The 13,996-nt window shown below is 44.5% G+C and overlaps 1 protein-coding gene across 1 annotated transcript in view; it reads left to right on the top strand.

The window, feature by feature from the left end:
- LOC144152369 (uncharacterized) overlaps nucleotides 1-13,996 on the top strand; it is a 45,488-nt gene that overhangs the window by 23,814 nt on the left and 7,678 nt on the right. The window contains exon 6 of the mRNA XM_077683639.1: nucleotides 977-1,036. Coding sequence (XP_077539765.1) covers nucleotides 977-1,036 — 60 coding nt within the window. The remainder of the gene's footprint in view (nucleotides 1-976; nucleotides 1,037-13,996) is intronic.

Raw genomic sequence — 13,996 nt, 5'->3', positions numbered from 1 at the left:
CTTGGCTACAAAATTGACTCCTTGAAGCCGCAAGCGGCTGCGGTTCGTCACCACTAGATGGTCCTATGTTACTCCATGCTATCACCATCATCACTGTGCTTATAACAAAAGTTTCACTTTGGAATGCCGGAAGTGCGTGTTTGCCATAAAAAGCACCACCGGAAAAATATAGTGCGCGCTCTCGTCGTCATTGGGCGCTTCAAGATTTGAGAACACCGTTGAACTTGCAACCGCGAACTTTGTCGTGCCTTGACGGCGCCGCGAAAACGGAAGGCGCTTTGCTTTCCCTTCAGGAAACGCTTGACGTACTAAACGCAGTAGACAAGCAGCCAGTGCGGAAGAGAGTCGACATCGTTAGGGACCTTGCATTTCCACGCGTGGTGTTTTCCAGCGATCGCAAAAAAGCGGCAATCCTACATTCTCGAGGTTTTTTTAAGGTTCTACAGCCAAAGTTGCAGAAATAGATGGTTGCAAGTCGAAGCTACACAGTTTTCGTTCATTTTCGAAAGTTTTCTCACTGCTGCGTTTTACTGGTTGTTACGTTTTGTTTTCCCGGTCCGGTGAAAAATGTATGAACGGGGTTCTACTGTAATTCGCGTAACAAGACTAAGAAACAGAAGCGAAGAAAGAGACGCAAACACGATGGAGTAGTATGGATGAGCAACTGGTCAGTCTTTGTAGTCTTCAACCATCAGCAGCTTCACGCGTAGCCGTCGAGAACCTGGAAGCGTACGTATCCAAGCGCTGGAGACCAGCTCACTGATTACGATTTAATGTGCCAGAGTGTGCAGCATGGCCAGACTTCACCACGCGGCCCGAAGTGAGAGAAGAGAATCTATTCAAATTCCTAGTTCATTCTCTTCATGGAGGCTTGCTGTCGGCTTCCGCAACTTTTGTGGAACGCAGAGAAATTTCCTGTTCACTTAAATACAAAATCTAGTTCTTGTAGTCTTACGGTGCTTGATTTTGATCGCAGGTTCGAAAAGTCATCATCACACGCAACATGACGACCACCACTCCAGAACCAGACAAATTTGTAAGTGGTCCATTGTAGCGCCATAAAATTCATTACCGGTACCGCTTCGCAATGTGTTCCGATGTCAGAAAACATTTATTGGCAAATTCTGAACTTTATGTTTCAACTCATTTTTTACAGCGAAGCTGTTTGGCCGGGTTCAGACTGTTGCCGCAACTGTCGTAATAACTTTAATGACGTCATTTCACGTCTCAGCCAACAGAACTGCGTAACATGCCGTTTTTTACGTCATAGATCACGATATGGCTTTTGCGTCGGTATTTTGAACATAGCCTTAGCCTTTCTTTGGTCGGAAAATTTTGTGTCGTAAGCAAAAGCCCAGTAACGATCCAGCAGTTCTCGCCCAAGACGCCGAGCACGTGCGTCAGGCTAGGCAAGATTCAGAAGCCCAGTGAAATCTTTATTTGCAATCAGGCATACAGCAGAGAGTTCAGTGTTTGTTAAAAACTCACAAAACACTAATCGAAACTGCAAGATATATGATAAGGCGTCTGTAAACAATGAGACCCCCCTATGTGTTTCTGGTAAACACTAGGTTTGCAGCTGCTCGCGAAAAGGGGGGTTGACTCCATTCGAGGGCGAGCGCATGCGTCAGGCTCTGCCGCCAGAGAAGCCGAGCTCAATTCGCAAGTCCGCTGAGACGACGAGGAACATTTCATACGGTCCCACATCAGCATGTGTAGTGGTTTACGAAAGCTTCGCTGAACAAGGGTGGGATGGGAGTCATTTTTATCCTAACCGGCACTTTATTACGTACACAAAATACCCAATATTGTCACGTACCATAGCCTTGGCTTCTATTTCGGCGTACAAAAAGAGAATTAAGTATAGGAAGAGCATAGTGTACACTTAGACACGTGTCATGAAACCGTTGATACAAGAAAGATGCAGATAAAGAGCCATGATGTATGAAATGCGTGCACACAGGAATAAATTTTAGAAAAACTGAGTCCGCATTTTTGGAATAAGTTCTTAATCTAGGGTCCAAAGTTTCTCAATACTCGAGTACAAGTTAAGAACGACAATGAAAGTTCCCCTGCGCCTCATCAGCGCAGCCGGCTGTTCCTATGCCCGTAGGAAAGAGAGCGTTACTGCGAGTATTTTGAACATCACGCGTGTCGATTCCGTGATTTTTCGGACTTAATCTGCTTGTAACCTACCACAGCGACGACGAATAAACTAGGTGAGAAAAGGCGCGTGACGTCACGGGTTAGCGCAATCTCATTTGAAAAAGAGCGCGCGCTGTGACATCCGGGTCTGTCGCTTCGGCGCGTTATACACTACATGAGCTATTGGCGGTGAGATGTTTGAGTGGCGCCCCCTGGCTCTGACGTCAGCTTAGGGACTCGCGCCGCTGTCGTCTGCTACACTCCGCTTGTGAGGGGCAGCAGTGTCTGTGCTAGAAATCTCCCGCTTTGTTGCTGTAGTGCATTAAAAAAGTGCATTTCTATAGTGCTTCAGTTACTTTGCCAGCTTCTGACGCATCTGAATAATTTGAAGCTGTATCCCCCACAAGTTTGCAACACATGAGGATATACAGAACAACTTTCTTCAGAGCATCGGTCAGAAGATCGCGCGTAACTCGTCCTTTCTGGCTTATTCGCAAGGATCAACGCTCAGAGCCCCTCGATAAGTATTCAAAATGCGAAGGCTTCCCTGCAGAATTTTTGAGGTGCTCTTATGAAGACCCAACAGTCTAATGCTGCCTACCAAGCAGCGCGGGCCCCTACACGCGCATCGCGCGTACAGCAGGAAATAAAACGGCTGTCTTCTATTTCTTTTGTTGTTGTTTTCTTGTATCAGATTAATGTATCTTGTTGTTTTTTTGTGTCCGACGCATTAGTTTTTCTGCACCATCCCAAACGTGTTATTAGGAGGTTTGGGGGTGTTTGGGAGTCTCACAAAGATACTGTGGATATTTTGCTTAGGTTGTATGGCATACATTCCCTTTTTCACAAACTTGCAACACTACGGCTGCGTGCAAGAATGTGCATATCCGCAGCGTGCTTTGTTTATTCACATGGAAATACAATGAGGAGGATTGTGTTGCGCCACCGTGATCGCGCCCCAAACAACGTTGTCCACATTACTCGAAGGCGGCTTTTGTGCCCCGAATTTGTTATCATACCATCGTTATCATAACGAACTGACTCTCAACCCGAACAATGATGACATGATTACAGCGTTGAAGGCATTATATACTCGCTAACTAACGCAATAAATAGTATACCTGCAAATAACACAAGAATCGAAACCGATGAATATTTCTAGGCAGGTCTTTATTGTTTTCCAACCATTCCAGGCGCAAAGAACAAATCCCATTCTACTGGGGATGGCGTTCTAAGAATTAAAGAAAATTGCTTTTACTCTCTTGTCCTTGACTGAGGACCCGGCCCACTAACCAGCTCGATTTCATTGTTAGATAAAGTTTTCTCCTCCTCCCTTTCCTCCCCCCCCCCCCCCCCCCTCTTGAGTGCAGTTTTCCTATAACGCATATCCGAATATCGGGAGGATATGGCTGTGGAAAATGTACCGAAATATCCCTCCAGGTCTGAACAAACAGAGTGTTATTGTATCTTTAACGTAGACGGGACTCGTTTTGCTCAATGAACCTCCTACTGGTTAGAAGCCTCGTACAAAAACCAGCGCGCGCCTATACACACAGTGGGTTATTTGGAACTCAACCTATAGTTTTTGCAGCCTATAATGCAGGTCGGCAAACTTGCATGTCATGACAAAGTAAAGTGATGTGATACAATAAGACGTGGTACTTTCGAGCGTTCGGCAAGGTCGCAAAAACTGTTTTTCCATACATATGATTACCGGGAATCATAATGCCTTCTGCCAAAGCCGATAGCTCTGAAGGCCAGAATTTGTTTTGGTCTTTCATTTTCGCTGCTGTCGGTTATTATTGCAGCTGACTGTTCCCTTTTCGAAAAATTGCTTAATACAGAAGCTGACGCCTAGCTCCGACTCGTCGCGCTACGCCCACGACCGGCTTCGCAAGGAAGGGGGCGACGCCGGCAATGTTTCTTCCGTAGCGGTATCTAAAACTATACTTTAACTCACACTTTAAGCCTATTATTATGATAAAATGTTACCCACACGCCAATTCTGGTGCGGTCAGGCATCGGACGTTGACCGAGCGCAAAGAAACAGCAGGGAGAGCGAGCCTGAGTGAAGCAGACGACAAATGCGAGAATCCCTAAGCTGACGTCACGGAGGCGTGCTCCGCAGCGCCGCCTGCGTTCGCGCTCACCGCCAATTGCCGCCCTTAACGGGTAGCCGAGTATACTCTACTTAATGTGGGAGCGCGCTCTGTATTATAGCCCCATTGAAATTCACAAGACTGCCCATAAACATTGCGGCATGGTGGCAAGTTTGGAACTTCTCTTGTTTTTCTTGCGGGAAAACTAAAGATTTCGTTTTGATTTATTTACAAAATACTGCACAGGAAGTGAAAGGTCCAAGCAGGACGGACAAAACAAAAAAATTGTACATGCACATACAATGCAATACTATACAATGCAATAAAGACAATGAAGTAACATCAATTCACGAAACCCTCTTGGAGACATACGAAATAAACATGCCAAGGTGAGGTTTAAATTTCAGTGCAGGCATACCAGGGTTTCCGGTCCAAATAAAAATAAAAAGCGTGTTAATCAAGCACAACTTAGAGAAGCCGCGTTAGAATCACAAACGTCAGTAATAAAAACATGCTAAATATTCTTGTAAAGCTTTCGCGAAATTTCCACGAAAAATACTTTCTTTCTAGCAAATTCTTCCCATTTTCTAGCGTGCGTGGAAAGTATGAAAACTTAAAAGTATCTGTCCGGGCAAAGTATGGAGATAAACTATGGCTGTGTGTAGGTCGTGTTTTTCTTGTGGCTAACGGACTAATGAATAGTGCGGGTGATAATCCAGTCTTACACCTAATTAGAGATTCCAAAAAAGCTAAGCGGGCAATTTGACGTGTAATGTGTAGCGCTTGGAGTTTGTTCAGTGCCATAATACATGACGGAGAATCAGTTCTTTTATATGTATTATAAATACAACTAACAGCCCTCCTCTCTGTCTTCTTCATTTCGTTAGTGTTTTTTTTTCGTGTACGGGTCCCAAACAACCGCTGCATACTGTACCAATGGGTAGAGTGGTGTTAAAAGGTACTCTTGCATTACTGCCTGCGATACAATGACATTATATGCACCACTTATTGGCAGAAGATGGATAATTGTAACAGGGGGGTGCTTGGATCAGGGTTTTTAGAGTGTAGATATATACAGTAGAATCTCGATAAACGGAAATCGTTTAAACGGAAAGTAGCCTGTAAGTTGGTTGGTTTTGCATTAAGATAACGTAAAAAAAAACTCTCGGTAATAGGAACTAAAATTTTCGCGTCACCGTTTAAACGGAACCGAAAATGGAACTTCTTGCGAAACCCATTGGCATGAGAATCAGCTTTTACGGCTCCGGCTGTTTCGTTTTTGTTTTGTTTTGTTTTTCTTCCCCTATGTTTTTTTTAGCCTCGTTGTTTTCGTAAGCCTCGCCTTGTTATGGGTCAGCCGTGTTAGCGCAAGTTGCGCAACGAATGCAACATCGCAGTTTTTGTTCCAGTCGTTCGGTCTCGATTCAAGACGTCGAGCTCACAGGGCTCAGCTCCTGCCGCCTCGATCGTGCCATCATGGTGCGCTATTCGTGCTTCATTACCGCGTTACCGTCTTCTAAATCCGGTGGCTTGTAAGCACCCGTGAAGTTGAGGCCTCCAGCCTCCGTGAAGACGCAGTTGCAAGGACTCAAACAAAAAAAATTGACGCATTTTGTAGTGCACAGCTACTCATTGTTGCCAAATCAACTTTGTGAATGATGTGCCTAAACCTCTTGTAGTTTTCTTGCTTTCTGAAAAACTATCAGCTACATTCATCATCTAGCGCTTACAATTCCATGAAATGGTATGAAGAGTGCGTACGCACAAAAATATGCTCTTTCACATCTATCTCAATAAACGGAACTCCTGTTAAACGGAACTATTTTTTTTCGGTCTCATGAAGTTCCGTTTATCGAGAGTCTACTGTATAATCACAAATCATTTCCTACCTTCTTGAATAAAAGGCAACAAAATTGGTTTTGGCAATGTTAAGTAAAGCTGTCTTTTCGTGAACCATTTAATGAGATGATAAAGTTTTTTTATTTGTTTTGTCCTGTAGCTCTAAAACACCAATCCCAGCAGAAATAAAGACGTATCACCCGAGTATAATGGTCCTTCAGAGTTAACACCAATTGGAGTCCGTTTAATATAGGAAGAAGGCGGGCTTAAGGACCTAGCCCTGCAGAACACCAATTACAACACCATGTGTGGTTGACATAAAGTTATAGTGACAACATACTGTCTCAGCTAAGTATTCACAAATAGTATAAAGCTAATAATAGACAATTTCTGAAATTATGTGCTTAACCATATCAAACGCTTTTTCCAAGCCTGCAAACACTACAATGGCAATCGAATCACCATGCAGTTCCGTAGTAATCAATTGTGTATGTGCAAAAACAGATATGATGTAGATCTGGGAGGAAAACACTTGTTGATAAGGACAGATAATATTCTGCACGTAAGAATTTCTGCACGCGCGTACGAAGTAAAAGTATTATTAATATTAGAAACAGTCAGTGGTCTGCAGTGGCTGGAGACATAATGATCTTTTTCCTTGAAGACTGGTACTTACTGACTTTTATAACACACACTCCCGATTTTATAAAACAATTAACCACATGCTACAAGGTAATATTAAATATGTCGATATTATATTTTACTATATGCTAGGAATCCCATCCAATCCAACCGTCTTGCCTAAACGAAGGTTTTTCACTACAGTTGGAATTCTACCAACTCAATAGCATGTGGGCCAAAGTCATCGCCAGCTGTTTCTGACGCTACGAAGAATAAATAGCAGGAAGTATGCGCGCTGGTAGTGGCGGCCCTATATCAGAGAAGTAGTCATTCGAAAAATCTACCATAGCTTGCTCGACTTGATCAGAGAATACGGGTTGATTTGAGCTATTACTTACTACGTCATCAATCCCAATTTTTTTCTCATTTTTGTGCTTTGTCAACCTTGTGAATCAACGAGAATAATATTCGTCTTTCTATTTACGCATAGTACATACTGTACATACTGATTCATTCCTGAAGTACCTAAATTTGTTTAAATAATTGTGGCATATTATTTTGTTTTTCCTTCAACACAAATAGAATATCGCCCTTCATCCAGGAAAAATAGACTTTTAACAATTGTTTCACGTTATGGGATGTCTCTCACGTTGGTGCTGTTACTAAGAATGCTATCGGAATGGACTAAAGACGATCACGCCGCTTCCTCCTATTCGCGGCGAATTACGAAGAAAGCTCGTATTAAACGGGAAAATAAAGCCTTCCGTTATGTTAGGCCTACATTGCAATCTCTGATTCAATTAGGTGCGATGCCCTGCGACGTTCAGCAAAATTTTTACGCTCTTCGTGATCTTATTCACAAAGTTCTCATTCATTAGTTATGAGGAAAACTTTACTGTCCCTTCCCAAAGAAAGTTGAGAGAAGAGCGAGAGCTTGATAGCATCAAAACTGCGTCAGCTCAGTGCGTTCAACCTTCGCTGAAAGCGCGTCCAATCGATCGTCAAACCTTCCAAGTCCCAAGTCGCAAACGAAAAACGAACCCATGCGACACTTTTTCGCGCACTAAGTAAACACATCTACGAAAGATCTAAATGTGTACCGATACGTGGTCTATGAAATAAATTCATACTATTGTACCCCTTCTTCATGATCGATGCGTGTATTGTCACATCCGGAACAGTTCCTTTTTGGCGATTTTCAAGTAACCGTTTTGACGCAATGGAAGCCAGCTTTTCGGTCGACCAACCGGTCTATGTAGAACAGTAATAGTTTGTACGCAAGACGCCATCGGTCCCACTAAAAAAGCTTTCTGTGAAGGAAAGTTTGGCATCCACCTGAATGCAGCCATACGGCTACAAAGGAAAGCTATACCGCTTTCTCAGAAACTTTGCGGTTGAAGAAAAATTCGTACTAGTCCAGGATTCGAACACGGGACCACCGCTGAACCGGAGCAGTCGCTCTACCAACTGAGCTAACCAGGAGGCTAGCAGTTTGTAGCGCGAGAGAGAATTGATCGACAACTCGAAGCGAAGGACAGGTGTTAATCGACCAGATTTAGGGGAAATCCCCAAGGTGGAGTACGTTTCTGTGAAGGAAAGTTTGACATCTACCTGAATACAGCCATGCGGCTACAAAGAAAAGCTATACCGCTTACTCAGAAACTTCGCGGTTGAAGAAAAATTCGTCCTGGTCCACGATTCGAACCCGGGACAACCGCTTAACCGGAGCAGTCGTATCGGAGTCGGAGCAGTCGGAGCAGTCGGAGCAGTCGAATGTAGCCGTATGGCTGCTGCATTCAGGTGGATGTCAAACTTGCCTTCACAGAAACTTACTCCACCTTGGGGATTTCCCCTAAATCTGGTCGATTAAGAAAGCTTTCGCTTTAAAACAGATTATCCGGTTGCATTTGAGGCCTGGTCTCGACACTAGCAGCACAATGCGTTATTACCGCGTTATTTCCCCAGGTTTCCCGGCGGCAGAACAAGAGTTGTTGCCGTTGTTGTTGCTTTCTTCGTAACACATATTCATTCCGGGGATTGACAAGAAATCGGGAGATTTGAGGGGTTAATGTGCTTGCGATACAAAATTCACGAAACTCTGAATTCTAAACGCAAAAACTGTAGAATAGGGCCGGCCGTGTGGCACCTGAACTTATGGCATGTGAGTAGAATAGTAGAATATGAGCACGCCACAGAACCCTGATTCTATAGGGTGGCCGTGGCATGTGCAATCGGGCTCGCTGAAGTAATACGCGCCAAAAAACTACGAAATGAAAGCGCAGCGACCAAAGAGATGCAAAAATGTCGATGCCATACAGAGGCTGTTAATAAGTACCGCAAAGCTTTCGCCTTCAAAGCACGTAAGCAGACTTAAAGGGACCGTGCAACACTTTTTCATCTTTTTTTTTAATCTTAAATGCTTTCAGAACGTCGTCACCCAACCCACTCAGTACTTAGGTTAGGGGGTCGCAAAGTACCTCAGCCAAACATTACTGTTCAATGCCCATCAGATAACTTGTAAACTCGCTCAAAAGATTTTTCTCTCTTTCCCAGTCTTGACATTCTTTGACCGCCCGAATTACGTCATTAATGTCATGTAGCGGCTGTTCGCCGGTTTTCCTTCGGTTGCAGGAATGAACGCTTTTCGATAGCAACTTGAAAAAAAAAAAGCCACAAAGACAAAGAAGAAACGGAAGGCGTATCTGGTGCGACAAGCAAATCACGCAGTGCCGCTCCGTGCTGGCGATAACTATAGCTTTCGCAGTGGTTGCAGACGCGAAGGAAAGAGTGAAAGAGCTTATGGAAAGTGTTGCAGGGTCCCTTTAATAAGTACCGCCAGGCTTTCGCCTTCAAATCACATAAGCAGACGTAAGTAGCCCGAGCTTTTTTTTTTTTTCTGGTTCGTTTGTGCAGTTGTTCCTTTCTAGAAAGATAGCAGTCCACTCGTGTACCCCGCAAGCAACAAGTTAAAGAGACGGACAACCAATTTTTGTCGCGTATATGTTGTCTATAGCTCATATGAAAGCCAGCGTTTTATATAGCCCGCTAACCACCAGCAATTTCCAAACAAATTCGGGGAAAGCATTTTAACTTGGCAGCAAACTTCCTTAAATCGGAAGGGTGGCGGTTCGTAGTGTCGAAACTTGACACTACAATATGTGTCCCTGTCACGTGGCCTGCAATCCTTGCTGCTACTGTAACTGCTGAAACGTTTATTCACTTACTGAAAACCTTTTAACACAAGTATTTGTATAAGTTTAAATTGTATATGTATTTTTAAACATTATTTTGAAAATTTTTAAGACACGCCGCCCGCTGCCGCTGGGTTGCTCTCAGTGTGGCTAACTCAGCCTCCATGCCCAGAATCAACGGCAGGGTTCAGTAAACAGACCTAGTGAAGAAGCTTTGACAATTCTGCCTGAGTCAGGGGCGTTTCTTCTGCAGAAGTATTCGATTTCAGTTTTCAAATACGCCAACGGCAGCTTAAAAGAAAATAAAGGACGCGCGCGGGGAGAATCGTACTTCCGACCCCCACAACGTGAAGCCAGATTCTACCTATTGTCCATCCCACCAGAAGGCACATTCACGCAAAATAGAATGGTGAAATAAAAAAATCACATAAAAGAATAAGAAAGCCTGCGATTCACACATTTTTTAGCCGGGGACAAGTTTTTAAATATCGCTTTTCATTTCTTATACAGGCAAAAGTATGTTTCCGCGCTACTGTATGTCATGGTTGCCAGAATTATTTTCTGGGAGGACACATACGGCTCGTAGATCTAAAAATTTCGTTTTAAAAACTTCTAGGGCGTTATAAGCAAAACCGTTTATCGTTAAGGTGCTTTAAGTGATGCCCTTTCATTTTGGGATAGAGAAGATATACTCGACAAAAATCGATTGCCTGTCCCTTTAAGCGTCCGGTGCAGCTTCGGCAGCAAGGGTAACTTTTGTATCGGTCTTCGTATTACGACAGCATCTGTAGTACATGCGAGTCGAAACGCACTGGCGCCAACACACAAATAACCCGTCAGGGGAACTTGCAGCTAGTCGTGCAGAACCTAAGCAAACTCCGTTGTATACTCGCTTCTCTCTTATCTGTGTTTTCCCTACGCGTCGCTGTTTCGATTGCCCGCATACGGAGTGCTTCATCGGCGATATTTGCGCAGACCAAGCACCCGTGATGCCAGCGGACGAGGGCAGTCGTATAAAGGAAAGTGTGCCCCAAACCTACGGCTCAGGCCACTCGCCGTGTTTTTTTAGAGGCCGCTAGGGGGAAAATACGGAGTCAATACGGCAAAAGGACGACGTTAAGGGAACCGTGGCGCAGTGAGCAAGTCCCATCGTAGAGCCAGGTGATGGAGCTCTCAGTCACGGAACCCCGCAAGGTCCGTCTCCTGCGCCCTCTCCTGTACAAAATAAATGCGAGTAAAAGGCCTAAGAGCGGGAATGAAAAAATAGGCGAGGTGATAGGGGATACTCCGAATCGGAAAGCGTTTTACGGCCTCCATTTTACGATCCCGAGTCGGCAAGCTATGCGGAGCAATCCAGGTTAGGGCTGATCGAGATCTCGGGTCGTGGAGCCGAGAGCGCCGGTCCTCTTCCTATATTTCTCCCTCTTCTGCGCCCTGGTGAGTAAATATTCCAGGAGGTTTTAATTAAAGAACACGAGGGAGGGAGCCAGTCGATTAACTGCGGGGCTCTTTTGCCGGTTCCTCACGCCTCGTTAACGACGAGCCCCGGTGACGACTGCACGGCGATAAAAGAAAACCGTCGTGCTCGTCCTCTTTTTTCTTTTTCTTGCTCTTCGTTGGCCAACCCACTTTTCAAAGCTAGAGCGCTTTGCAGCTTCTAGAGCAAGGATGTCTAAAGAAAAGGAAATAACGCGCATACTACGCCCTTAAACCGTACTTAATTATCAAGATCTGAGCGGCACCAGTTTGTTGGAATGAAGGTGGGTAATTATTTAGAAGGTTTGCTAACTTCCCGAGGTTTCATCTGAACCTAATGTGCACGACTCGTAAGGCTGAGGACCCTGCGGGCGACTAAATAATCGCTATATATAATTGCTGTACACGTGACTCACTAGCGATGCGGCGAGACTCGGGGATGAGGGGTATAGGAAAATACCAATGTAGGCAGAGTTATTTGATACCCGGGCGCTTACCCTACAGCGAGGCCATCAGTGCTATAGCGTACCTGCGGGTTTTATTGATCTGTATTGAAGGATTCCTTGCACAGCTACCCTTTGACAAGTGTAGCCAATCTCGTTCTAATCTCGTTCACAGGTGTTTTCCCGCTAAGAAAACATCAGAAATTACCTGTTCCCCATTCTCATCCTTTTTTTTTTTTTGTTAAAAACTGTCGTCAAAATGATCAGGGTTTAGAAATTTCCGCTCATCGTTCGGAAAGAATAGGCTGTTTGTGATTAGTTTCTTGCTGTTTTGTACGGTTTGTTGCATATATTAACACGAAAGTGTTTTATTCCCGGATACACGAAGACTTCGCATACGTCATATCCGTCACGGAAGTGACGCCAGTACAGCGAAGCAAGCGGCCTGTAAAGGGTGCACCCCTGCGCACAGGGTCTTCTTGCGGGGAAGCAACCGTTAGTGCTAAAGAGCACGTTATACTTAAGGTTGTTCGCTTTCGGGTTTTATATTTTAACACGAAAGTGTTTTATGCCGGGATACACCAAGATTTCACTGACGTCATAAGCGTCACGAAAATGACGCCAGTACACCTTTACCCAAGCGACCCGCCAGCAGGACGTCGCTCGCGAAGCACACCCACAAGACAGCCGCCATCCCGCAAATCATGCTCAGCTGCAGACTTCGCTGCCCATTTCACTTTCGTTTTTTACCGAGTCCTATGACAAAGGAATTAACCACAGTTTTTTTCTCTTTTAATGACTATTGCTTTAACGTCGTTATGTGCGCTGACTGATGCGCTATTAATTGTACTCTTGACTGTTGTATTGCGGTGTCAGGAGTTTTGATTGACACCCACAAGCTGTGCCTATGTATTCCTTTTTTTTTATTTCCACCCCGCTGTTATTCTGATTCTGTGAAGGACGCAGGGCATGGTCAGGTTTCTGAGTGCAACTTTTTACCCAGTTTTCCGCCACAACGTGTGTACGTTTATGGAAACAAATAAACGAGCACACAAACAAATTGAGTAACTTGGCAAACCAAAATCTAATACAGTCAAGCCTGTTTATTTCGAAGTCGCATAATGCGAACCAGCGGGTAATTCGAACGGCCCATTGGTCCCAAGAAGGTGTCGTGTATTTGAATGGGGGGAAACACTCCATAATAAGAACCTGGAACTCGCCCCACTGTTAATTCGAAAAGGATTAACTGTCCAGACGTACTTATTCTCGTGCAATTTCAAGCCGAAAGAGAAAGTTTCCTGTGTTAACTAGCCGCCGTGGCGTCGAAAACCCGTGAGCCCGCAAGCATTTTCCGCTCCGCGCACATTTCCGTTCAGCTGGAACAGAAAAGAGGATACGAGACCGGCGGCGTGAGCGCCCTCGCGGACAGCTCATGTCTAGCAGGCAGAACCAACTAAGCTGTGCCACGCCTGTGAGTTTTTATTAGGATTTTTTTTTTTATTTGGGCTCCTTTTAAACAGTGTAGTAGGGCCTACTTTATCGCGAGGGCGTTTCTAGTAGTATTATTATATTGCGCGGCGTACCACTAATCAAAAGGACCCCATCCAGTTCGAACTCGGATTAATTCCAACAGATTTGCTGTCTCCTCGCAGCTCGAAATAATGAAGTTTGACAAGCGGAAATTGCTTAAAAAGAATTGCCGTTTTAACGCAGCCTTATAATGGTCGGAGCTTCGTACTCCAGAAAAAAAAAGCCAAGTCCTCAGCAAATTGAGCGAGTGAACGCACCTGCAAAGAAACCGGGAGCTATGAATTCATGCATAATATTCATTCCTTTTTGTATAGTCCGAAAAAAATCGCAGCGCGCGCATGTCTTTTTTTTTTTCCTATTCGCATGCTGCACGTACAAATGCAGTGACATATGCAGCCGAAGGCATACAGACAGCTCAACGTGGCTGGATATAATTGTTTTATCTAATTACGCATTCTATTATTACAGCAAACGAAAACTATTCCTTAGATTATTAACAGCGAGGCTATATAGCAAATCGTAATTCTCTGTGTCTCCTGTTAAAAATTACAAGAAATTACCGAGTGCGCACACGTGAGCGGGAGCCTCGCGGCGACCGCCGGACAGTTAACAAAACCAAGCAAATGCCTAGCGCTCGTGTGTGCATGCTTCG

The sequence above is a fragment of the Haemaphysalis longicornis genome, unplaced genomic scaffold (genome assembly GCF_048455015.1).
Source record: "Haemaphysalis longicornis isolate Haplotype H1 unplaced genomic scaffold, Haemaphysalis longicornis Haplotype H1 scaffold_9, whole genome shotgun sequence".
NCBI lineage: Eukaryota > Metazoa > Arthropoda > Arachnida > Ixodida > Ixodidae > Haemaphysalis > Haemaphysalis longicornis.
The sequence above is the reverse complement of the archived record's forward strand: the minus strand, read 5'-3'. Positions and strand labels throughout refer to the sequence as shown.